The following is a 26,351-nucleotide window of genomic DNA, read 5'->3' as shown; positions in this document are numbered from 1 at the left end:
GATATACATCATTTAAATACTATCATTTTAATGGGTGCTCAGCAGTCCATTATATTAATGTGTAATAAATTGCTTAGTCATTTCTCTAAAGTTGGATACTTGGTTTGTTTCCCATATTTCTCTGTTCTAAATATTGCCCTTTGGGAGCATGTGTGGGTCAAAAAAAGTTAAGTCAAAAATTTTCTTGGTTTTCTGACAAGTAACTTAACTCCTCTGAGCCTCAGTTTCCACATTTGAAATACTAAACCGACCATGCAAGGTTGTTATAAGGTTAAGAAATAAGCACCTGTGGGGCTGGCTCGGTGGCGCAGTGGTTAAGTGTGCGCGCTCCACTTCGGGGGCCCGGGGTTTGCAGGTTCGGATCCAGGGTGCGCACTGACACACCGCTTGTCACGCCAGACTGTGGCGGCGTCCCATATAAGGTAGAGGAAGATGGGTATCAATGTTAGCCCAGGGACAATATTCCTCAGCAAAAAGAGGAGGATTGGCATTGGATGTTAGCTCAGAGCTGATCTTCCTCACCAAAAAAAAAAAAGAAAGAAGCACCCGAATATACTAAAAGAACACTTTAAAAGGGTGAATTTTATAAGTTAATGTCTCAATAATGCTGTTATTTAATTTTAAAAAAGAAGCACCTGACACAAAATAGATGCATGATAAGTTACAGTTATTGAAAATTACCAAGTCCCCAAAGTGAAAACATCAAATGAAATGGTAGAAAGTTTTATAACTCTTGCTTCAGTTTGCCAGGGAATGTTCGTTCTCCAGCAGGAGGGGATTAATCATAGTGTCTTTGCTAATGGCTTCCGTGTAGCTTAGCCATCATAGGTCTCTATCATTTCACTGGTTAAAATATATATATAGTGTTACTTTAATTCAGTTTTAGTTTCCATTTCATTAATGGTTACTAAGGCTCTGCGGTTTACCTATGGTGAGATGTTGGGTCCTCGGATGAGGTAACCACTTCCTCTCCTGGCTGGCCTATTTCTGTGCCTCTGAAAGAAGGACCTTCCACTCCCGTCGGAGCTTAGGCTGGGAGACTGCCAAAGGGATAAGGACAGCTTTGACCTTTCTATATCATATTTCCTAAGCTTTCTCTCCTAGGAAAAGTTGTATGATTAAAGACTGAACAGTGGCCTGGTGTGATAGAAAGGGCCTGTCACCAGCTAAGCAATGGCTTCGGGCAAGTCGTTGGCTTTCGGTGTCCTCATTCTTAAATGAGCAGGGCCTGCACTAAGACCACCACAGATGTTTACCAGCTCTGGCATTCTATATTCTTAGGCCCTTTGAACTTCTCCAGCTTGGTACCCACACCTTTCCCGTTTCTGATTTGGGTTTTGCCTCACCTTTTACTTATTGGTACTGTTGGAGAGATGGAGGAAAGAGCCCCAGTGAGCCAGGGAGTTCACTAATGCTCAGGCTAATGCTTCTTCCTTTTCCTCAAACTCCGAAGACCAACCTAATGTTAATACAACCTTTTCTTGGTTTTATTTCTAAGCAGAATGATCACTGCTTTTCCATTAGGTAGACTATTGGCTCTTAGTTGTTTCTTTTAAATGTCTGAATTTTTTTCTGATTTAAATATAATGCATTCTTATTTTTAAAAATCCAAGCATTTAAAAAATCCAAACATGAGTATCTTAGAAATTTGAAAGTCCCCCATAATACAGACCCCTGCTAATAACCACTGACAGCCATTTAGTGTTTATTTTTCATCTTTGATAGCCTAAAAGAGCTAAATAGTATCTCCAGATTTCTGTAATTATTCGTGAGATTGAGCATCTTTTCTCAAATTCCTTGGCCATTTGTATTTTTTCCTCTGTGAAGGAATCTGTTCGTATATTAGGTCTTTTTTCCATTGGGTTGTTTATAATATTCTTATTGATTTATAAGAAGTCCTTGCATAAAAAGGAAATATGCTCTTCTCTTGCATGTATTAGAAATATTCTTTCCTGCTTTGTTCTTTCAATTTCATTTTGTTATTTGTTTGGCTGCCATAAAAAAGCTTTAAAATTGTATGTAATTAGATTATTTTTTTCTTCCCTGTCTTCAGGATTTGGGGTTGTTCTTAGAAAGGATATTCACCCATATTTCCTTTCAACATTTATTGTTTTACTTTTTACAATTAAATATTTGAGCCAGCTGAAGTATATTCAGGTATAAGAAATGAGAGATTTTGGTTTTAAATATACTTTAAAAAAAATTTTTTTTTAATTTTTGGTGAGGAAGATTAGTCCTGAGCTAACGTCTGTTGCCTATCCTCCTCTTTTTGCTGAGGAAGATTGGCCCTGGGCTAACATCCGTGCCCATCTTCCTCTACTTTATATGTGGGATGCATGCCACAGCATGACTTGATAAGCGGTGCATAGGTCTGCACCGGGATCCAAACCTGTGAACCCCAGGCCGCCGAAGCAGAGCAAGCGAACTTAACCACTATGCCACCGGGCCAGCCCCTAAATATACTTATCACATGTGAAAAGTGGCCATTTTGGCTTTGTAGCTCAGTGACCTCAGCACCCAGTAAATGAGGGCTTTTAAGTAAGGCACAGAAAAAATATTATGAGAGAGAGGGAAAATCAGACGTAATGTTCATTTGGTCATAGGAGAAGGCTAGAATCAGAACAAGTTTAATGGAAAAATTGTCTATTGAGATGGACCCCTTGATAGCATGGATGAGATTACAAAATGAAGAAAAGATAAGGGGAGGCGTTTGTAAGAGGTGGTCCAGTTTGACTTGCCATGAGCTAGATTTTTGGGGAGCCAGGCTTGAGCATGTGGTGGGGAGTTGTGGAGGATATTTGAGCTGGGATGTGATTTGAGCAGAGCTGCCCTTTAGGAAAATGAATCTGGTAGCTGTGTGGGAAGGGATGGAAGTGAGGAGGCAGGGATCAGTTACAAGACTAAGTCTTTATGTTGGGTTTGCTTGGGAGATGGTATAAAATAGTTCCAGTTATAAGCTAGGAAGTCTACCAATCAGAATATATCTTTGCATTGTGGTTCAAGACAATATATAAACACACGGGCAAAATTCTGTTAGGTGTCAAAAGCACAACTGGAAAGCTAGGATCAGGTAATATGCAGAGATCAAGACAGACAGGCTACTGTAGGTGCAACCGGGCACTAGCCATAGGATTGGGTTGGGGACAGGACTTGAAAGGGAGGAGCAAAACAAGACAGTACTACAAGGACTGAGGTCCTGGACAAACCACTTAGATGTGTCCTCAGACATGAAGGAGGCAAACACGGAACCAGACTCAAAGTTAGAGTCCAACAAGGTTGGCTTGATGTTCTCTCACCTGACATTGAGATAGAGGTCTTTAAATTACCCCTCCATCCTGCCCCCCTTAAAGAGAGAATTGATCCCAAAGCTGGCAATGAAGCCAAGCCTGCACCTGGGGTCACCTGGGGTGAGGTGTGAGTCTGAGCAGACTGTGAGGAAGAAGGAAGATGATCAGTCAGTCAAGGAAAGCAGTTTCATTGCCTCCCATGGGGAGTGACCAGCTTTTCCTTGTTTGTAGCTCTAAAAATGAGCCCTTGATAATGTTTCTGTTTATTCTTCTTCCCTTTTGTGGTGGTTATGACTTGTTCTCTGGATTCTTACATATGGAGGAAATTCCTACATACCTGCTGGATATTGAAAAATTTGCCTTTTAATTTTTAGAAAATACTTTTATGATCCAATTTTCATATTGTTCAAGTTGAATTTAACCTTTTCTGTCCTTTTTAATCATTTTTGCTTCTGTGTGTTGATACACTTTACAGTTTTCCAGCTAACTTTGATTGAGAAACTGTTATGGAATCTAAAAGTCTTGATACATGTAATATGCAAAATGGCTTTTTGGTTATAAACTTGGAGGTTACCTCCATCTGGATGCACACATACATGCACATACACGCGTGCACGCACACAGGGGCAATTTAACATTTTGTTCTTTCAGACGTTAGGAGACCAACTACAGTCAGAAGAATTTGACATTGAACTAAATGATGAAAAGGCTGCCATGGGTATGGCCCCAAATGGCTGGAAATCTTGCATATTTGGGAATTCTACTCATAAAACCCTTACAAATTCACGAAAGTGTCAGAATGGCATTGATGTGGAAACCAATGAACTTGTAAGTTGTTTTTCGCTTGAACTAAATCTTTTATTGTGTTTTTTTGTTGAAATTCCTAGCCTTGCAAGTATATTGCAGGCACAGATAATTCCTACTGTGAGCCACTCTTCTTGAAAAAAGGAATTTCAAATTTTAAACATATTTGACAGTGAACTGAAATCAATTCCAATTAAAAATGGATTTCCAATGGGAAAAAATAGATGATGCTTAATATTAAAATTAGATATTACATTCATCTTTGAGATCCAGAGATAAATAGGGCTAGTCTAAAGGAAGAGGCCCTGATAATTGCATACTCTTTTAGGTAGGATTACATTTGATCGCCTGTACTAGGAAACCTAGAAGAACATCAATTTAAGCAAATTAAGAATTTCTCTTTCACATAAAAAAATCTTAGAAGTGAGAAACCTAGGGCTAGAATAGTAGCTGTACAGTTACCATAGATTCAGGCTCTTTTTATCTTTATCCTCACTATCCTGGCATGTGGCTTCCAGCCCCTGTGATCTAAAATGGCTCTTGAAGCTCCAGCTGTCACATCTGTGTTCCAAGCAGCAGGAAAAAACAAACAGATTTTCCAGAAGTACCACATAATACTACTACGTATATTTCATTGGCCATAACTTAATCACATGGCCGTACCTAGCTATAAGGGAGGATAGAAAATTGAATCTTTTTGCTCTGTGCATTGCCACTCGGAATTAGATGGGAATTTTCTTACTAAGAAAAAGGGGGAAATGGCGAGAAATAGCAAAATTGTACATTCTTTAACATTTCTCACCTGAAGTCTTGGGATATTATTAATTCAGGTTAACAGAAACTTTTATAATGGAGAGGGAATTCATTCCGAGAAAAGTTATTTTCTTATTTTAAGGAATGGTTTTAGAATACCTTTGATGTTATTGATTGATAAAGGCTGAGTTTAATTTTACTCTTGTGTTGGCCTGAAGCAACTAATCCTACTGAGAGTTCATTGCATCTGTTTTTCTCTGCCCACAATATTATTTACTGCAGAAGTTACGAGGGCTCTCTTAGAGGTCTTAATCTTGGTATATATATGGAAAGAATAACAGTTGTACTATTGTGGAGCTGCTTTATTATAAGTAAGATAAATAATTTTCCCCTTTTTGCCTGTGGAAGCATCCACTTTTCATTTCCTCATTTATCTTGAGAGTTATGCTGCTAATCTTTAGAGTCTGGTATTTTAGAGGAGCACTTCTCTTGGAGAAATAGACGGAAAAGAGGGAGAGGCAGAAAATGCCACAGCCCACAAGATTGTCATAAGTACCATCATAGAGGGATAAACAATGTGCCCAAAGAGAGGGAGAAATTTAGTCTCATTAGAGGGACCTGGGAAGACCTGTGGTGTGTTGAAGAGCAGCCTGAGGAAAAGGCTCCTTTATCAGGCTGGAGTCCAGTACTTAAAGATAATGTTAACTAGGGAGAAAAAAAAGCAACTAAAATACAGAGAAAATGGGTGGGTTGAAAGAAGAGGGGTGAGTAGAACCTACTTCTGTGGTTTCTGTTGCATGGAGACACAAATATGACCTATTTAAATGACCATAAGGCTATGGGATTCCATAGCCTTTTGTATCTAGTTTAATGTTAAGCTACCTCTGTAGTCAGAATATTCTCCTCTATATGACCTAAATTCTTTGTGCTTGACCAGACATTGAGTTCAACATTTGCTGAGGATCTGATATGTACCAGACATTGGGCTAGTTTCTAGGGATATAAAGACATAGGCTTCACTTTAAAAAAAAACCCTCACATATTAGAAAAGGAGACGCATAAACAAGAAAAAAAAAATAATGGAACAAGCTAAGCTATGAAATAGGAGAAATCTGCACAGGAAGAATGGTAAAAGAAAGGGGGCATAATTAATTTGGTTTTGTGAGTTGGGAACATGTCACAGAAAAGGCAGCACTGGGCAAGGTTCTGGGGGTGAGGAGACCAGGCCCACGTTCTCAGGTTAATAGCAGTATCCTATCCATCTATTCCTGGGTATTGTCTCATCTGACCCCAACATCATTTCTGAGTTGAGTTGGGGCTTGAATTCTAGGGCATTTTGTGCCCAGATCCTGCTTCTGCTCACTCTGCTGAGACTGGAATGGGGATGGGTTGGTCACACCATGAAGATTGGTTCTTGGGTGAACAACTCATACTCACCTTATGCTGTGTAATCACTGGACATCGCTAATATTTTATTATATACCCTCCTACTCTCGTGGTTTGCTGTAGACCGGTCATTCTCTGAACCTAGTGTGCAAGTTCCTTGAGGACAATGCTGTGCCTTTTCTGTGTCTACAAACCCTAGTAACTGTTGTGTTATCACCAATTTGTCCTGATATATATATATATATATATATATATATATATATATATATATATATATATGTTCTAGGATGAAAATGTGCCACCAGTGTCTTTTCTGAAGATCCTGAAACTGAATAAAACAGAATGGCCCTACTTCGTAGTGGGAACAGTATGTGCCGTTGCCAATGGGGCGCTTCAGCCAGCATTTTCTGTCATATTTTCAGAGATGATAGCGGTAAGTTTGAAAACATCATTTAACAGCTTGAATTAAATCAGTTCATCATTAAATCAGCTCTCATGCCAACCTCAATACTGGGTCCATTTTAGAGTAAAGCAGCCTCAAATTAAACTAAGCCAAAGTTTTTAATTCCCTTTTGAGGAAAGCTGTGAGGCAAAAGAAAAAGTAGCCTTTTGAACCATTCTAGGTTATGATATTAATGAAATCATAAACTGTAAAATCAATGAAGGAGGCTTAGCTCCCTTCATTTGGGTGAAATTGGTGTCAGGCAGTGATCCCCATCCCACTTGTGGAGAGGAGATGCATGTTTCACAGGAAGGCTGGGAGCAGGTGGAGGAGGGAAGAGTTCAAGTCATAGTGTTTAAGAGGCCAAGTTCTGGGGCCGGCCCCGTGGCTTAGCGGTTAAGTGCATGCGCTCCGCTGCTGGTGGCCCGGGTTCGGATCCTGGGCGCGCACCGACGCACCGCTTCTCCCGCCATGCTGAAGCCGTGTCCCACATACAGCAACTAGAAGGATGTGCAACTATGACATACAACTGTCTACTGGGGGTTTGGGGGGAAAAAAAAAAGGAGGAGGATTAGCAATAGATGTTAGCTCAGAGCCGGTCTGCCTCAGCAAAAAACGAGGAGGATTAGCACAGATGTTAGCTCAGGGCTGATCTTCCTCACAAAAAAACAAACAAACAAAAAAAAAAGAGGCCAAGTTCTGGACACAGACCGGCCTCACTACCTAATAGCTGTGCAAACTTGGGCAAGATGCTTTCCCTTGCTGTACGTGATTTTCTTCATCTATGAAATAAACCTACCTCATAGGATGGCTGATTGAAACAGATATATACGTAACTTTATAGAAAGCATTTAAGAGTGTCTGCCTTGCAGTAAATATTCAAAAGGTGATAGCCACTACATCATAGTTTGACCAATCCTTCCAAGGCTTGGGGAGTCTGAGACTAAGAATGAAAACTCATACTATCCAATTGTTAAATTCAGTGGGGGATATTTATAGGAAGTTATCAGAAATATCTAAAGCTCTGTAAAAACCAGCGTTTATATTGTATAACCTAGCCAACCTCTGACATTATTGCAGAGACTTTTTTGTGAAAGATGAATTACTCTCTATCATGTTAAGAGTGTATTATGCTTGTGACATTGGACATTGGTCTACAATTAGGACCACAAGACAAACAATAAATAAATTAGAAAGGGCCATCTAAATGTTTTCAAATTACAAAATAAAGCAATCTCTGGCTCACTCGCATTTCAAGAGCTATGTGGACTGTATTTATATTTTTGGGCATCTCTTATGTGCCCTCTTATGTGCCAAATGCTGCTCCAGGCACTAGAGATACAGCAGGAAACAAAATAAACCAAGTCCTGCTCTCAAACAGTTTACTTTCTGTTGGGACAGATATGCAACATACAAATGAAAAACAAATATATAATGTGTCAGGGGATAGCAAGTGTTTTAGAAGCAGGATCAGGCAATAGAGGGGCTGGAGACGGGGTGTTATTTCGTGTAATTTGGTCAGGGGTGGCCTCTCTGGGCAGAGGCCCTGTGGAGTGAGGGGCGGTGGGTAGGGGCCAGGGCAGGGGGCAGTTCAGGCAGAGGGAACAGCGAGTGTAGAGGAAGAAGAACAAACACTAAAATGTGCAACCACACACAGTCCACACGCAGTGTTTCAACCCATGTTAATCATCACACAGTCCTCAAATTCATAGAGACAGAAAGTAGAATGGTGGTTCCCAGAGGGCTGAGGGACGGGTGATAGAGAGTTATTGTTTAACGGATACAGAGTTTCAGTTTGGGGTGATGAAAAAGTTCTGAAGGTTGCACAACACTGTGAATGTACTTAATGCCACTGAACTGTACGCTTAAAAATGGTTAAAATGGTCAATTCCATGCTATGTGTATTTTACTGCAATAAAAAAACCCACATATTCAAAGCCTAGTTTTTAAAATGTGATGCTCAAGCCATTGTTTATGGGAGAAATAAACAAGGATCATGTAATTTAAGTGGGTATTTTAAATGTTCTTTTGTAGATTTTTGGACCGGGGGATGATGAAGTGAAGCAGCAGAAGTGCAGCATGTTCTCATTGCTTTTCTTAGGTCTGGGAATTATTTCTTTTTTTACTTTCTTCCTTCAGGTAGGTACCTATGATTTGATGTTCTCATTGAGTCTGTATTCAATTAGAGAATATAGATTAATTGTCCATTAATTAGATTTTTATTACCTATTAATATAGATTAATTATCAACTATTCAAAATCTAATGGAGCTTCCAAATCTTAGACTGAAATGAATTGCGAACACAATTGGCCTAAGGCTCTTTTAAAGATTCTATTTATTTATTTTTTCCCCCTAAAGCCCCAGTAGATAGTTGTATGTCATAGCTGCACATCCTCCTAGTTGCTGTATGTGGGACGCAGCCTCAGCATGGCCGGAGAAGCGGTGCGTCGTTGCACGCCCGGGATCTGAACCCAGGCCGCCAGCAGCGGAGCGCGCGCACTTAACCGCCAAGCCACAGGGCTGGCCCCTAAGGCTCTTTTAGAGGGCAGACTCCTTAGCAGGAGGAATTGTGACTTCCCTGTGTGCTAAATTATACTAGGTTGCAGGTTTACGCTCAGCAGACATTCATGACTAAGAGAAAAGGAGACTTGAATTCACAGGAGAACATAAATACTGGTTCAACTCAGCTATTTATAAACTGGAAAAAATTGCACAATAGCGTTCTCTTTTTTGTTGTTACTCTTTACACAATATCAAGTAACTTCTCTGATCTTTTCCTCCTCAATTGACGAACTGTTTGAAAGAACATGCGTTATATTGCATTTAAATATTGTAGACCTGGACAAATGAACTAGTAAACCTTACTTTGATTGTACTTATCCACCTAGACTTTTACCAACTTTCTTTTGTGTAACTCAGTGAGCACCATGTGGGCCTTTCTGACTCAATTCCTGAAGTCGGCAAATGATGTTTGCTAGTCATGCCTAGCATGCTTCTCTTTTATCATTGCTGAACCAATGGTAAAAGGAAGCCAAGCTTTTTATTTAGAAATCATTCTCTTGCTAATAGCAACTCAATGATCCAATCCAGCCCCAAGCCCAGGTGTGTTAGGGAGTGGAGCTAGTTATATAAATGGGTTTCGGAGGCTGCGTGAACAGTAGGCTGATGAATAGAACTGTGGTTCCCACACTGGCCCTGAGTGATCTGCTGGCAGAGGAAGGAGACCAGGGCAATCTAGTCTTGGACACCTGGGGCAAATTGTCCCTGCGTACTGAGCACAGATCCTCCTGGCTTAGTATAGGCTTCTGATGTGTCCTCCCCAGTGTCCACTCCACATGCCTACACCAACACTCAGTGTGGCTGGAGGCTCCCACCCATCCCAGGTGCCCGGAAGCAGGCCCAGCTGTGGACATCTGGGTTACTCTCCAGTTTGAACGTGGTATAGTTAGAAAGAGAGAAATCATCTGGCAAGGGTGCTTGGGGAGGAAGAGTAGCCTAATTGTTCCCCAATCTGAGGGGGTGGGGTGGGGTGGGTGGCTGTGACAGGGGACCAGCAAACTCACTGGGGGCCTGATGCTCCAGACAGCCTCCCTCCCTCTGCACTACATGAGCCAAAATGTATTCCTGCGTAGAATTTTACTTCTATTTTTTGACTGGTTTGTTTAAAGTATTCAGAACACACTGAAAGTTGTGATTAAATACAGGATTGTTCTCACTGAGATGTTGTCCTTGAAAGTTTTGAAAAGGAAACCTATTTAGAATGGTTCAGAAGCCAGAACTGGATACTTTTTAGATTTTTGGTCTTATGAGTCTATTGCATGCTAATAATTTAGCAGTACATGAACTTTAGGTTGGGACTTTGCATTAGTATTTGGTCATAGACTTTTGTTATTTGAACAGTTGATTAACATAAGGAATGTAAAATTCAGTGTGAACACACCCACTTGTGTCCGAATACCAGTGATGATCAAAAGGAATAATAGCTTTTTTTCTCAACCAGGGCTTCACGTTTGGGAAAGCTGGCGAGATCCTCACCACAAGGCTTCGGTCAAGGGCTTTTAAAGCAATGCTAAGACAGGTAGGAGTGTGCCCTGGGGCTGCCTTCTGTTTCTTCAGCCTCTTCCTGTTGTATTGGTGTGCTGCAGTTCATGTCCCCCCTCCCCGCAGGGTGTTCATGCAAGGACTGGTCACGGCCCTGCAAATTGTCCTGGTTCTTCAATATCCAGAGACCTCTCAGGGTTTTCATGGAAGTAGGCTTAATTTAGGTAGCTTTTTTGGCTTACTTTGCAACTATCTCTATCTGTGTGGACACTACCATTTCAAGGACTTATATCTCCTCTCTGGATTCTATGCAGGCCCTGGTGAGTCATTTGAGACTCCAGGATGCCTTTAAAAAAAAGGAAAAGGTAGTTGGTAGTATTCCTGTACACAATTGACTGTACTAACTATAGGTGTTCCCAGATGTTGGTAATTGAGTTTTATTTGTCTTATTTGAGCTATTTTCACATTAATTCACCTGTTAATTCACTCAGTTGTTACTACTGTGTACCAGACAGTGTGCTGGTAGCTGAGACTGTAAAATGCATTATCTGCCCTTTAGGGAAGTTCACAGTCTAGTGCAGGACATGTGGAAAAATGTGCAAACATGAATTCTCTATTTTTATAGAGAAGGCTTAAGAGAGGGCCGGAATATTATCCTTCCAATTGACAGGAATTGATTACATTCCTGTTCACAAAAGGGCACATTGCAGGTGTCATATTTTGAGCAAGTCTAAGTTTACAAACCTTTTCTCAATGTCTTTTAAACTGTTGCTATATAGAGAAGATTATTTTATATGAAACTAAAAGATGCTATGGATGAGTAGCTTATAATTAAAATCATGTCTAAGATACACTTTTTTAATCCTTGTTTTAAAAAAACAAAACCGTGGTGAGAAACCAGGGCTGATTTTCTCATGCCTAGCATTTACAAGAAAGAGCCGTGTCCAGCACAGCCCCACCATCGGTCATGAGAGACACCACCACATCAGGGAGGAAGTGTCCGTGGTGTAAGTTGTGAGGATTGGGTGATGGAAGGCCCACGTGCCCCACAAGCTCAGGCAAAGCTGGCAGGGAGCACAGCAGCAATCTGGATAAGATCCCTACCCACCACCCCCAGCAGTAGCACTCTCCCTGTCACAGCAGAGCAGCCTGGGGCCTTCGATCCCTGTGGACTCTGGTGGAGGGGATGTGTTCAGGGCAGGGACCGGAGCTCTACACTGCATGTGAGGTCTCCCCTAGACTCCAGTACCCCAGTTAAGTGTGGATATTTCTTCAGCAAAGGTTTGGGAGGTTTCATCTGATTCTTTTTGCTTGTTTCATTTTAATTTTGAACTAATTTAAAGGTATATTTTGTGCCGTAGGACATGAGCTGGTTTGGTGATCATAAAAACAGTACTGGTGCACTTTCTACAAGACTTGCAACTGATGCCTCCCAAGTCCAAGGAGTATGTAGACTGCACTCTACTACTGGTTTTCTTTAACATGGTTTTGAATAAACATACGACGTAGATGCATCCATTAAGCTGCTCTCAGCTGGAAATAACAGAAAACTCAACTCAATCTGGCCCAAACAATAAAGAGGAAAGGTAGACTTCAGAGTTGATTCATCCGCTGGCTCAAGAATGTCGTGAAGGACACAAGTTCCCTGTCTGTGTGGCTCTCAGTGGCTTTTAATCCTCAATGTTGGCTTCATCCTAAGGCTTGTTCCCTAGTGGCCATAAGATGGCTGCCAGTAGCAACCAGAGCTACAAGCTTCCTTGTTTCCTATCCAGTGAAAGAGAGCGCACACCTGTACCTCCACCTCCAAACAAACACCCTTCCCTTAAATCTAATGTAGGCTAATCTGGGTCATATGCTCGACCCTGAACCAATAACTATCTCCGGGGAATACCATGCTCTGCCTGGCTTGGGTCCCCACCCCTGGAGCTGAGGTCTGCTGCTCTGAAGCTCACTGCTTCCACACAACGCCAGAGAGTGGGGGAGAGTCAACTGCAATGTCCACTACAGCAGCTCTCAATTTCTGAGCAGTATAAACAGTAATTCATCTTTACATATGCTTTATGGTAGATGGTCTCTTAGGATATGTACACTTTGCAAAAGATCGTCTCTTGGAGTATGTAAATTTCCCTCTTAAACATTTGAAGCAAACAGTCTTTAAAATGACCAGAGTACACTGGCGTTAATTTCCTCTTAAAACATTGCCTTGATGAAAAAGTCCGTGTGTCCCACAGCCTGTCCCCAAAGCAGAGCAGCTGATTACATCTGTAATGCTGAAGTCATGTGGGCAAGAGAGGAATGACAGTTGAAAGACACGAACAAAGAAAAACCCGCAGAGCCTCAGGACTCAAGCACGGGTGTCTTGGGTTTATTATAATGAGATCATAGGAGCAAATGTTAGCGCAGGCACAAACCCTTTCATCAGCTCATGGATTTGCAACTTAAAACGCAGCTGCCTCTCTTCTTTTGCTCTTCCAGGCCACTGGGACCAGATTGGCTTTAATTGCACAGAATACAGCTAACCTTGGAACTGGTATTATCATTTCATTTATCTACGGTTGGCAATTAACTCTTTTGATGTTATCGGTTGTTCCAATTATTGCTGTATCAGGAATTGTTGAAATGAAAATGTTGGCTGGAAATGCCAAAAGAGATAAAAAAGAACTGGAAACTGCTGGAAAGGTGCGTCAAATAAGGCTTCAGTTAGTAAAAGTATTGTTTTCCGACTTGTGTTTTATTTGAATTATTTATTACAACATGCATGTTTTTAATAATTGCTTGTGCTTTTAATAATTGCTAAATGCAAATAATTGTTTGTGCTCACAAATAATTTGTGAGTCAACACTATGCATGAAAGTATACTGTAATAATAATGCCTATAACTTGAAAATGGGATAATTAATGTAAAGCTTTTATAGCCTGTAGAAAGCAATTAATGTGTGGTTATTATAGAGAATTTCTGAATTTGCAAAGTTCATTTTACCTTTTACTTTATAACTCGATGCCATTGTTAAGACAAATGTCACCCCTATTTTACAGATGAGGAGTCCTTAGGGCAGAGAATATAAGTGCATTGTCAAGGCAGGGATTTGGTAGTACTTAAGAGACAGTTCTTTTCTTCTTGGCTGTGATTTCTAGAATTAAGGTGGGCAGCCACCAGATGGCGGTAATGGTTCAATCTGTGGTTCTAACTATAATGGCACTTGGGCAAATATATACGTGGGCCTTACTATGGTGCTAAGTATTTATATGCACCAACTCATTATATCCTCAAAATAATCCTATAAGGCAGATACTAATGTTTCTCCAATTTTACAAATGAGGAACCTTAGAAATGTAGGGGAGGAAGACAAATCCTCTACCCTCTAGGTCCTTCTGGCTGGGCTACAAATTAAATTGACATGAGACAGAAAAACAGGAGAAAATCAAACAAAGCTTTACATCGTGTATACGTAGGAGAAACCCGGGAAAACTGAGCAACTTACCAGAATGCCTGAGGTCGCCACCTTAAGTACCGTTTTTTAGCTAAGGAGGGTATTAGAAGTAGTGGTTTGGGACTTCAAGGGGAGGAAGGCAATTCACATGGAGATGGAAAAGCAAATGGGCTGACTGTCGACAATGTGACCTGAGAGACACGTTTTACATTACATTACGGTTATCTTATGGTATTAGCTCGTTCCTGGAACAGGCCCTTCTATCTTAAATTCTTTTAGGCAGTTGCGGGGGAGGTCAAAGTTTCTTTAGAGTCTTTTGTTCTTAAAAATAATCAAGCCAAAGAGATACATTTTGTAGTGGCCAATTCTGACCCCCACAGACACAAGTTAAAGGCATGCTGGGATTCAAGTTCCAGCCTAATTTCAAAGCTCTTTACTCTGTGGCCTCTTTATATGTGTTTAAATGTGTCTAAATCTACATCTAAACATTTTACTTACATGTACATGCATTTAAATGTTTAAATGTGGATTACGGCCAGGAATTTTTTACTCTTACTTATGTAAATATTATCCTTTATTGGAACATTAGGAGGTGAAGCAGATAATGAATATAAATTGTGATACAGTTTCTACAGAACCACACTTGACAAAGGTCTTGCACAAACATGCCTGCAACTGGCCTTCGATAGGGTTATGTGAGGTGGGGCCAACAGCATCTCCACCTCACAGGGAAGAAAGCATTCAGAGGTTAATGACTTGCTCCAGATGTGTGGCATGTAAGTGGTAAGATTAGAATTCCAACCAAGCATGTTTCCACTAAACCAATTATGCGCGATGAAATCCTTTCCCCTTCTCTTAACCCGCATCAGCTGCAGTTCAATGCAGCATTCGTATCATCCCTGGGTTTCCATCAGAATGCCTCCTTCTCATGTTCACCCTGCCTCCTCTCCTGGAGTTGGATCTGTAGGACAGCTCATGGTTCTGGGACTTGGGAAGCCCTGGGTGTCCAAGGTTCTTGAAGATCCTCTTGGCTGCTGGCTGTGGGTACTTGAGCGCCTCATTTCCTTGACTTCTGTTTGTCACAACTAACTGCTGAGAAAACACCCTGTAATTTTTGTTTCCTTTCTCCTCTGAACCCTGCTGCTTTCCATGTTTCAGAAGGGAAAATTGTCAGTAGATAGAATGAAGATAATGTTTCCTTAGACTAGTTACATGAAAGAAAACATCTTGAATTTAGTTACGATGATAGAATCTTAACTCTAGTAAAAATAGGTAATAACACTGGAAGTTGTCAGAATTTTGGCAGGAGTAGGACAGTTAGAATCAATCGAGCAGTATGGCAAACAAAACACAACACCTTGGGTTATTAGTCTTGGCCTTACTACTCACAGTGTGTGATCTTGGAGAAGAGCCCCGACTTCTCTGATCCTCACTTTCCACTTTTATAAATGAGAAATTGTACCAAATAACTGCCTGTGTTCCTTCCAGGTAATACTCTCATTCTAGGGATCAGAGAATGAATAACTCAGACTGACCAGTCTGAAATTATTTTTAATAGCTACTTTAACCTAATAAGGTTTTAAAAAAATATGTAATATGAGAGATTGGAAAGTTTAAATGTTAATTTTGAGCAATTCAATCATAATTCAGTTTTGTTTACTCAGTCAACTCTTGATTAATGCAGAATGAGAGTTAGAAAGAAGGTCCTGGCAAACCCCCCAAATCACCTCTTGACCTGAGTCATTGACCTGAGTCTCTCATTGACCTGAATGCAGATTAATCATGGTTAAAGTACCTCAGGATTTGGAATACACTCCTATTTCCATTTTCTGAAAAGGGCTTGGTAATGAGGGTGTTGAGTGCTTGGCCTGGAAGCAGGCAGGTGGGAGGAGGCTTCGTGGTAACCCTCTTGACTCAGGCCCTGCCTAATTATTGAGATGAAAGGCCTGCTGAACCAGGGTTAACCCTCAAAGCAGCTAATCCCTTACCAGAAAATCAAGAGCTGAGTGTAAAGTCATTAACAGCTGGTTCCTCCTGTGTAAACAACAAAGGAGGGGAAGCAGAATATGGTAATGGGTTAAGAACATGGACTTGGCATCAGCTAGCCTGATAGGGAATCCTTGCTCGCATGCTTATTAACTCTAGAGCTTTAGGCAAGTCATTTAACTTCTCTGTGCCTCAGTTTCCTCACCTGTGAAAATAAGAATACTAATATTCACCTCACAGGGTTGTTGTGAGGCTGAGATCACGTCAGTTAAATGAGCTAATACCTGTCAAATGGTAAAAGCTTAATAAGTATTCCTCTATTCTGGTTATTATTGCTGTTAGATTTTTCATATACAGTAAAGATATAAGGTTATTCAACCTAAAGTATCAAATTTCATGCTTTCGTCTGGTTACAGAAGCTGAGAATTGAGGTAAAAGTCTCAAAGCCGATAAAACAAAAACCTAAAATAAAATCTTATGCTCCTTATGTCAATGGTTTAGATGACTCAACTGTAGAACTATGATTTAGACTAAATAGGGAAGTCACAGATAACATTAGTCAAGAGTGAACTGGCTGTAAGAATGAGAAAACTGGGCCGGCTCCGTGGCTTAGCGGTTAAGTGCGCGCGCTCTGATGCTGGCGGCCTGGGTTCGGATCCCGGGCGCGCCCCAAGGCACCACTTCTCCGTCCAACCCGAGGCCGAGTCCCACTTACAGCAACTAGAAGGATGTGAACCTATGACATACAACTATCTACTGGGGTTTTGGGGGGAAAAAAATGAATAAATAAAATCTTTAAAAAAAAAAAAAAAGAATGAGAAAACTGCTCTGGCTGGTTTGAGTAAAAAGGGATTTGAGGTAAGGACACAGGGAGGTCCAGGGAATACAGATGGTTTGTGTTAACTGGAAGTCACCAGCAGCTCCCTCTTAGTGTCACAAGCTCTACTGTCTCTGAGTCTCTCTACACATTTGCTCTGTTCATCACTTGCTGTATATTCAGACCAGCTTCCTACACATACCCAGTGTGGCTCCCCAATGGTGACCTTTGCCTTTGAATGAATCCCCAGGACCTCCCAGTTCAAGCAGTTGCCTCCAAGTCCAGGAAACCAAATCTGATTGGCCTAGACGAGTCAGGTGTCTGTCCCTGGTTTAATTGGGGATTTAAGGCAGGGTCATGTTGTTTACAATTGGGATCTTCTTTCCAGTTGAGGGTGAACAGTTTCTCTAGGTAGGGATATGCTCATAGAGGAAATGGTTGGCACTTCCAGTGGGCCCTTAGAAATCACTTAGTGTGATTCTCTCTTTTAGGACCTACCCTGTGAAGAAAGCAAAGCAAAAAATGGGTGAGTAAAGCCAGCCAAGGAACTGCCTGGTGGCAGGGCTGGGAATAGAATCAGGCTTCTGGGGCCCAGGCCACCATTCTTGCCCTAAGCTGGTCAGTCTCCCTGGGCATACGAGGACTTGCCCACCATACTTGGCACAACCAGAGGTGCCTTTAAGGTTGCAAGTTTTGTCGCAGAGCTGGTCTTAAAGAACACATTATACCTTTGCTTTCAAAATTGAAGGAATCTAAAACCCATCAACATCAACATAACTTTCAGGATTCTTTTGACAGAGCCCTAAGGTTTATGTTATTTATCATTTCAGAATTGAAAGCCCCACTTCTAATCAAGATCTGTCCTACATTACAGATTGCTACGGAGGCAATAGAAAATATTAGGACAGTTGTGTCCTTGACCCGGGAAAGAAAATTTGAATCAATGTATGTTGAAAAGTTGTATGGAGCTTACAGGTAATGAGCATATGATTGTCACTAAGAACCTAGTGCTTTCTTGAGGCTGAGTTATTGTCCCCAAAAGATAATAAAAACTCTGCTGCTCCAAACAATGATATGACTGTAAGGATGACAGTTTCAAGATAATTATCTCTCTGCCAATAAGTAGCTTTTTGATGGGCCACAGGATTGGATTTTTTGCATCTCTTGTAAAAACGGTAGATTGGGCCTCCAAGAGCTAAGAGGTACAGAGGACTGCACGAGTATTTGTTCACCAGTGTAGGAAACATCAACAACCCATCTGGGTGATTCAGGATAAACATTCTTTTAGGGAATTGCTCAAACCTTTATTTTCTTTGGACTGTGTAGACTGAACCAAATATGAGACTTGTTATTTGGTTAATCAACGTATTCCCTCATTCTCTGGATGAGGACCAGATCCAACTTACTCTGAAAAGAGACACATAGCCTGTTTCACTGGTTTTTACTTAAACAATTCAAGAAACTTCTAGCGGCACTATTTCCACTTGTTTCCAACCATGGCCTGAATTTATAAATGAATATATTTTAACACTAACAAAATTGAACACAAATTGGATTACAAGTGTGCAGACTAGAACAATAGTTTGAACACTTACAAATTTGAAAAGAGATAGTTGAAATTCTCGATTTATTCCATCTCCTTCATGCAGCTGCATTTTTCTGTCCGTTTGATGTTTGACATATAAATATGTATGTGCCATTACCTGTGACCTTATGGTTTACTTTGAACTTTAAAAGAATTAAGGAATAGAAAGCGGCAGCTAATTTCTCATTTGTTTGTAAAGATTCAATAGCATTGTAAATTGTTTAGTAAAGTATTATTACACCATGCTAACAGCACATAAGTTAAACCATCCAAATCAGTAATACTTTGAATTTTCCCTCATGGCACTTGAAGTCTAATTAGAAATGGTGCTAAACAAATTGTATTGGGGCTGGTGGGATCTAGTTCAGGGAAGAACTTCTGATGTGTGTCTATGTAACCAGTGACCCGACTTTTCTGAATCAAACATGAATTTTGACATAAGAGACTATAACTAGTCACAGAAGATAATAATATTAAAGAAATCACATTCAGACAATTCAAACTTTAGTCCTAACTTTGACATCCTCGATATTTAAATGACACAACAATCAGGTTTGCATCACAGGGGTTGAATAGCTGAGTCATCAGATAATATGGTATAATGATAACAGCAACCATCATTTGAGCAACCACTATGAGCTGGTACTGTGCTAGACATTTATATTGTTTATTTAGTTCTCAAAACAGTTCTGCATCACTTGTTATCCCCGTTGTACAGATCAGAAAACTGATGCATAGAGAGGTTAAGTTACTTACTCAAACTAATATAACTGGAGGCAAAATTTAAACCCAGGTCGACTAGACTTAGAAGCTATGCTCTTTCCACAACACACTGTTAAGAGAGGCTGAAGAGGTGGTTATGAATATACTAATTTGCTTTTCAGGAATTCTGTGCGGAAGGCACACATCTGTGGAATTACTTTTAGTATTTCACAAGCATTTATGTATTTTTCCTATGCCGGTTGTTTTCGATTTGGTGCCTATCTCATTGTGAATGGACATATGCGCTTCAGAGATGTTATTCTGTAAGTAACTTCAAAGATATTAAGATTATTCTATAATAAGGTTTCAATAGGTCTATGCCAAAGTTTAGAGTAGAAAAAAACTCATTTTTTCTAAGATGAGGTCAGAGAGTTGAATCTACCACAGAAATTTGCTCTCATCAATATTTCAAGTACAGTTTAATCATTCAAGTGGACTAAAATTAACCAAGCTCATGAAAATGATCATAAACCAGAATTTTAGTAATACATAGAACTCCAGTCAGGAGGACAGCAAATATTCTCACTTGTAGAATGTAGGCGGAAATAAATCATAATTAGAAAGTTTCTGGTGACCATGGACTCAGAACAGAGGGTTAAGTAGCTTGCTATTTATCTGCAACCAAAGATGGCCTTCACAATGGGATGGGAATGCTTGACTGAAGTCTGGTAATGGCTCTCTCCCCTAACCAGGCCTGGGAAGACCCTGCCAACGTTTGCCTCTTAGCCTCTCCTTTTTTTCCTGGTTTCCAGGGCTAACCAATGGTCTTTCTAATTGATGCATTCCTCTTTTCAAAATATGCTAAATATATTCAATTAGGTTGCAGTCTAGTCTTGCCAAAGGGAAGCCATTCTTTTTAAGATGGCTTGGCATATTTCTGCTCTGGTGGGATGATTTTAAAGCAGGAGTGAACAAGGTGTTTTTGAACAGGGTCAAGAAAAGGAGAGTGATGGTGTTTAAGAGCTGTTCTTTTGTTTTCATCCAATATTAAAATGACCATGAAAACAGTGTATATAGTTTTTGTATCAGTGAGGATCCCAGCAGGAAACAAATGGTACTGTAAATGGGGTAACTGAGGAGAGTTTGCTAAAGGATCTGTTTACAAAGGAGTGAGCAGTACCAGGGGAGCTGTTAACACCTCAGCAGTTCCCAGGTAGGAACTGCAAAGACTCTGAGTCTAAAGGGCAAGAGGAGGGAAAGATTTTCAGAACCCAGTGTAGGGGCCTTCTGTGGCCTTTGGTGGAGGGACACCGACAACACAGTAATCCAACAAGAAGGAAGCCAATGAAACAGATACCCTGGCCTCACTCTCCTCCAGCCCTCCTGTCCTCTGCTAGTGCCTTTCATTGCCAACCCCCATCAGCAGCCAGAGGACAGAAAAACCTTTTGATGCAGTCCATGAAGGTCTGCATCTGAGGCGTGGAGTAGGATGGCACAAGATAGAGATGGGTAGAGAGTAGAAAGTGGTTTTGGAGGGACAAATGGAAATATCCAGCTCTGGGAATTACAACTAAGAGTACTTTTGTTGCCTAGAAAAATATCACTGAGAAAACTGGCCCTACTTTTTTTGTTGTTTTATTTTTACTATTAAAATGTTAAATTCTTGGGCCGGCCCCATGGCTTAGCGGTTAAGTGCGTGTGCTCCGATGCTGGCGGCCCGGGTTCGGATCCCGGGTGCACAGCAACACACTGCTTCTCCGGCCATGCTGAGGCCGCGTCCCACATACAGCAACTAGAAGAATGTGCAACTATGACATACAACTATCTACTTGGGCTTTGGGGGAAAAAAATAAATAAATAAAATTATTAAAAAAAAAAAGTTAAATGCTGGATAACTGGAAAACAGCTTTTTTTATCTTTCGTGCTAAAGCAGATTGCAGACTGTACAGGAAAGCTAGGTAGCTACATGTGGGTTATTCATTACTATTTTAAAATTTATTTTTTGGTAACCAACCTTATCAAGTATTTAAGAGAGAACCTTACTATAAACTATACCCACCATTCTCGCCCCCAAGTACTTAAAGAGCATTTTAATATCTTAGATCTAGAAATTTGGGAGGTGAAAATTTTGAGTTCTCCATTATTATTAGAGATTTCCCTACTTTCCCCTTTCTCTGGGGAGCTCTGGCGCCAGAAGTAAATAGCTTTGTGGAGATGTAGATCTCAGAATCTTTAACATTTTCTAAAAGTTATAATCCATAGCCATTCTTGAAAGAGCATATAATTGGAAAATAGACCGTTAGCTTAGGACAATTGTTTTTTCAGGGTAGTGTCAATAATTCTTTTAATTGTAAGAGAAAAGCTATTTGTAGTAAAGGCTTATTTTCCCTAATAAAAATTGTTTGAGTACAGTGATGATTATTATTGTTTGTGCAGGAGTGTAGAAGAAACCACAAACCGGAAGTCAGAGCCATAGATTCAGTAGGAAACCTCACTCCTTGTCTGGTACTGATGACGCCCTTTAAGCACTCTGTGCTTCAGTTCCCTCAACTCTAAAAAGAGTAGAACTAGTTTGTAAAATTACTCAGATTCAGTTATAAGCCACTTCCTGAAAGAGAAGAACTTTGGAAAGTTACATTAACTCTAGGAAATTAGGGGCTCCTAAGGGAAGCCAGAAGGCAGTAGAGAAAAAGGAACCCCTCAGGCAGTGCATCCTGCCTCTCTAGATTTCTTTTGTTCCTGGAATTCCATGGAAATGTGGGTCGGTGGTGGGAGGAGGATGACTAAGGGAGTAAAGAGGTCAATACTGGTAAGCAGTATGTGTTTGCACTTTCAAACATCATGGAGCTAATTATATAAGCTAATTTTTTAATTCCTCTGTCTAGGGTGTTTTCAGCAATTGTGTTGGGCGCAGTGGCTCTAGGACATGCTAGTTCCTTTGCTCCAGACTATGCTAAAGCCAAGCTGTCTGCAGCCCACTTATTCATGCTGTTTGAAAGACAACCTTTGATTGACAGCTACAGTGAAGAAGGCCTGAGGCCTGTGAGTTCTCTGCTGCCTGATGAGTGCTTGGTTAATTTGTTCCTAAAGGTTTGCGGTCTGCTAGATTGTAACTGCAGGATAAACATTTATAGTGATTACACTGACGTTTATTTACCCTACTTTGTGATATTTACAGGGCTGATATTTGGCCAGCTTTCTTGGAATTTTAAAATTTCTTAGAGGATTTTAAGAATTCTGAAGTTTAGCATAAAAAAAAAAAAGAGTCCAGATATACTGGAGCTCGGTAACTTCCATGAAAAATGTTAGTCATTTCTGTATGAAGGTATATGCATATAATTCTGTATGTAAATACAATTGGCTCTAATCACATTTTGTAATAACTAAGTTACAGTTGGTAAGAAGGCTGCTTTAATCACAGTAAGGATCCTACACGATCTCCATAGTTAACTCAAACTTAGATCTGAGTGTTCTTTGCATGACGCAAGCTGCTGCACATTTTAATGCATGAGAAGCAGTGTGGGTAAAGAGATGAGGACTTAGACAATCTTGCCAGGATTTTAATAGGTATTTTCTGTTCTGAGAAAATTGCTGTGCCCAGTGAGTGAGATAAAAAGAGCAAGATAAAGAGGCTGCTGCCCACTGAGATTACAGATAGAAACTGCTGCTGAATTCCCGAGGCTTTGAGCCTTTGGCCACTGGCTTGGCTCCAGCCTCAGGATCATCAGTTGGGAAAGCTGAATATTTGTCTTAAATGAACCAGAAAGTGAGTTTAGATAACTCTCTGTAATATGACTCTATCTAATGTAACCTGTACCCCCATCTCCCATCTTCATTTTAAATAACAACTTGCTATCAATAGTTACTGGTGCCAGCACTGTACTGAATATGAATTTTATGTTTCTCTACTACAGTCTTTGGTAAAGTCTCCTTGAAATAATACTTTTTATTCCAATAATTATCAGACCAATCCGTAATAGCAACATTAAAAAAAATTTTTTCTTTAGGATAAATTTGAAGGAAATGTGACCTTTAATGAAGTCGTGTTCAACTATCCCACCCGGCCAAACGTGCCTGTGCTTCAGGGGCTGAGTCTCGAGGTGAAGAAAGGCCAGACACTCGCCCTGGTCGGCAGCAGCGGCTGTGGGAAGAGCACGGTGGTCCAGCTCCTTGAGCGGTTCTACAACCCCATGGCCGGAACAGTGGTGAGCACACTTTCTTAAATTAGTAATCTGATTTAAGACTATATTTTAAGTGGCCAAACTAATATTTCCATAATGGAAAAAACTGGACAAGTAAAGACCTATAATCTTATTTGATACAATGACCACATTCTATAAACCCCAAACTGGCACCCACAGTCAGACAAATGTCTGAGGACAATAGGGTGGAACATCTGGACTTCATTGTAATTCAGAAAATACTGAATATGAAGTTGACCTCCACCCTGCCGTGAGCCTTTTGAGCCAGACTGATCCTCCTAAGTAAACACTCACTTCCTGGTTTGTAAAGGTAAGCCGCAAACTCCTGCCTGAACTCTGAGCAGACTCCTAGGACAGGCTAGTGCCTGCTTATTCCCTCCTCACCTTCTGCTTTGCCTTATCTCTCTAACTCTGAACTCTAGGTTGTCTGACTTTCAATTTGATCCTGACTTCCAGCCCTTTTCATATTTGGCTTTCGTCATTGACTTTCTGGTATCTAGCCCCTGGCTCTCTTCCATGAGGGAAGACGTGGCTCTTACTGATAATGCCGACATCTCCCATTACCTTGGAATGGCGCCCAGTAACCTAGCCCTTGGGAGCCCACTCCCATATGGACCGTCACCACAGTGTTAAACCTTGTTTAGTTGTTTCTTTTTGGGAAATCTTATGCTTCTACTATTACAATTACTCTGCAGATATGAATACAGGCAAACCAGCTTACCAACCCTCTATAGGTGTGCTGTGCTAATACTAAGGTGGGAATTTCTTTCTTTATTGAGAGGTCACAATTAGTTGGACTTGTCTCTGTTCTTTCACCTGTGACCTTTACCTTGCAGGAAGCTGCATTCTTAGTCACTGCATCACAAGGCTCCTCTAGAAGCATCATGCCTCCTGCTTATAGCAAATAAAAAATAATCAAAACCACCACCAACAAAATCATTCTCCTAAACACACTGCCCTTTCAGCTTGTTCACTTTCCATTGAATTCTTGTCGTTAGCGCTGTGAAAAAGAGAAATGGGAGAAGTGGAAGGCTGGTGGTTCTCAGGGGAAAGAGAGGTAGAGGTAGGACAGGAGGTAACCAACTTTCAGATCTGGGGCATGCTACTACTCTGCTGTTTTTTCTGGTATGCCTGGAGGAGGGGGACAAAGTCAAGTTGAAAAGTTGGAGTTATTCAGGAGACGGCAGAGATGAGTAGGACGCCTAATTGCAGACCTCTTAAAGGCAGAGGATGATATACTTGCCTGGGGAAGAGCAGATAGGGACCAAGAGAGCAATGGGGAAAGACAGGGTCAAACATGCTACCATTTTGCCAGTTAGACAAAGATAGGGATGGCCTAATCACCATCAAAATCATTTTGTTGGCTCTGTTGGCCTCCAACTATGTAAGTGCTGTGAGGATTAGTATTTCACAAACTGCTGATGCCCACATGCAACAATCCTCTGAGTGGTTAATCTGTAACTTACTATTTAGTTTTTTTCTTCTTAAGCCCTTCTTATGGTTTCTGGACTTTGGTTTTCAGCTCCTAGATGGTCAAGAAGCAAAGAAACTCAATGTCCAGTGGCTCAGAGCTCAACTTGGAATTGTGTCCCAGGAGCCCATCCTGTTTGACTGCAGCATTGCTGAGAATATTGCCTACGGAGACAACAGCCGGGTTGTATCACAGGATGAAATTATAAGTGCAGCCAAAGCAGCCAACATACATCCTTTCATCGAGACCTTACCCCAGGTAAGTTAACTGGTAACTTCTTAGGATGAAATCAGAATCAACTACAGTTTTCCTTCCCAAAATAGTTCCCAAATTTATACTCCAACAAAGTCTCGTACAGAATTTTTCTATTTAGTCACTGTGACCTTGGCAAGACACTGAACTGCGTGATACCAAGTTTCCTTATTGGTAAATAGGAATATTAGTAGTCATGTCTACCTCATACAAATGTAGTGAGAAGCAAATGAGGTGATATTAAGTCAAAGCACTGTATTTCAGGTTGCAAACTGGTGGTTGCAGGCTGCATTCACATGGCAGCTGTGTTTGGTTTAGCCCTTATGGTACTTTCTTTTTTAAATAAACATTTTATTTTGAGATAATTATAGGTTCAAATGAAGTTGTAAGTTGTCATTTCCTCTGATAACATCTTGCAAAACCATAATAGAGTGTCACAACCATGATATTGACATTGAGACAGTCCACTGATCTTAGACTTCCCCAGTTTTACTTGTATGCATTTGCGTGTATTTAGTTCTATAGTTTTATTGCATGTGTAGACTCATGTATCCACTACCACAGTCAAGATACAGATCATTTCCATCACCACAAAGATCCATCATGTTGCCCCTTTATAACCACACACCCCTCCTTCCCGCCCTCATGCCCCCCAACCTCTGGCAACTACTGACTCTTCTCCATTTCTGTAATTTTCTACTTTAAGAACATTATATAGACATACATACACTATATAACCTTTTGAGATTAGCTTTTTTTACTCAGCATAATTCCCTGAAGTTGTTGAGTGTATCTGTAATTCATTTCTTGTTATCGTTGAGTAGTATTCCACAGTATGGATGTACCACAGTTTGTTTAACCATTCATCTGTTGAAGCATATCTAGGTTGTTTCTAGTGTGAGGCTTTTAAGAATAAAGCTGCTATAAATATTTGCATACAGTTTTTAGTGTGAACCTAAGTTTTTGTTTCTGTGGCATAAACACCAGGAGTGCAGTTGATGGGCTGTGTGGTAATTGCATGTTTAATTTTATAAGAAATTAAAAACTAAATGGTTTTCCAGAGTGACTGTGCCATGTTATATTCACACCAGCAAGTATGAGTGCTAGTTTCTCTGAATCTTTGCCAGCATTTGCTGTTGTCACTATTTTTTACCATTCTGATAGGTGTGTAGTAGTATCTCATTGTGGTTT

At 40.6% G+C, this 26,351-nt stretch overlaps 1 protein-coding gene across 1 annotated transcript in view; it reads left to right on the top strand.

The window, feature by feature from the left end:
- The window catches only part of LOC101390666 (phosphatidylcholine translocator ABCB4), a 66,506-nt gene that overhangs the window by 36,815 nt on the left and 3,340 nt on the right, over positions 1–26,351 (top strand). The window contains exons 15-25 of the mRNA XM_004431305.2: positions 3,939–4,115; positions 6,517–6,663; positions 8,707–8,811; positions 10,674–10,751; positions 12,076–12,159; positions 13,190–13,393; positions 17,823–17,923; positions 19,418–19,558; positions 22,121–22,277; positions 23,243–23,440; positions 24,960–25,166. Coding sequence (XP_004431362.1) covers positions 3,939–4,115; positions 6,517–6,663; positions 8,707–8,811; positions 10,674–10,751; positions 12,076–12,159; positions 13,190–13,393; positions 17,823–17,923; positions 19,418–19,558; positions 22,121–22,277; positions 23,243–23,440; positions 24,960–25,166 — 1,599 coding nt within the window. The remainder of the gene's footprint in view (positions 1–3,938; positions 4,116–6,516; positions 6,664–8,706; positions 8,812–10,673; positions 10,752–12,075; positions 12,160–13,189; positions 13,394–17,822; positions 17,924–19,417; positions 19,559–22,120; positions 22,278–23,242; positions 23,441–24,959; positions 25,167–26,351) is intronic.

This window comes from Ceratotherium simum, chromosome 1 (genome assembly GCF_057802395.1).
Source record: "Ceratotherium simum simum isolate JZ-2026a chromosome 1, ASM5780239v1, whole genome shotgun sequence".
NCBI lineage: Eukaryota > Metazoa > Chordata > Mammalia > Perissodactyla > Rhinocerotidae > Ceratotherium > Ceratotherium simum.
This window is presented reverse-complemented; position numbering and strand designations above follow the sequence as displayed.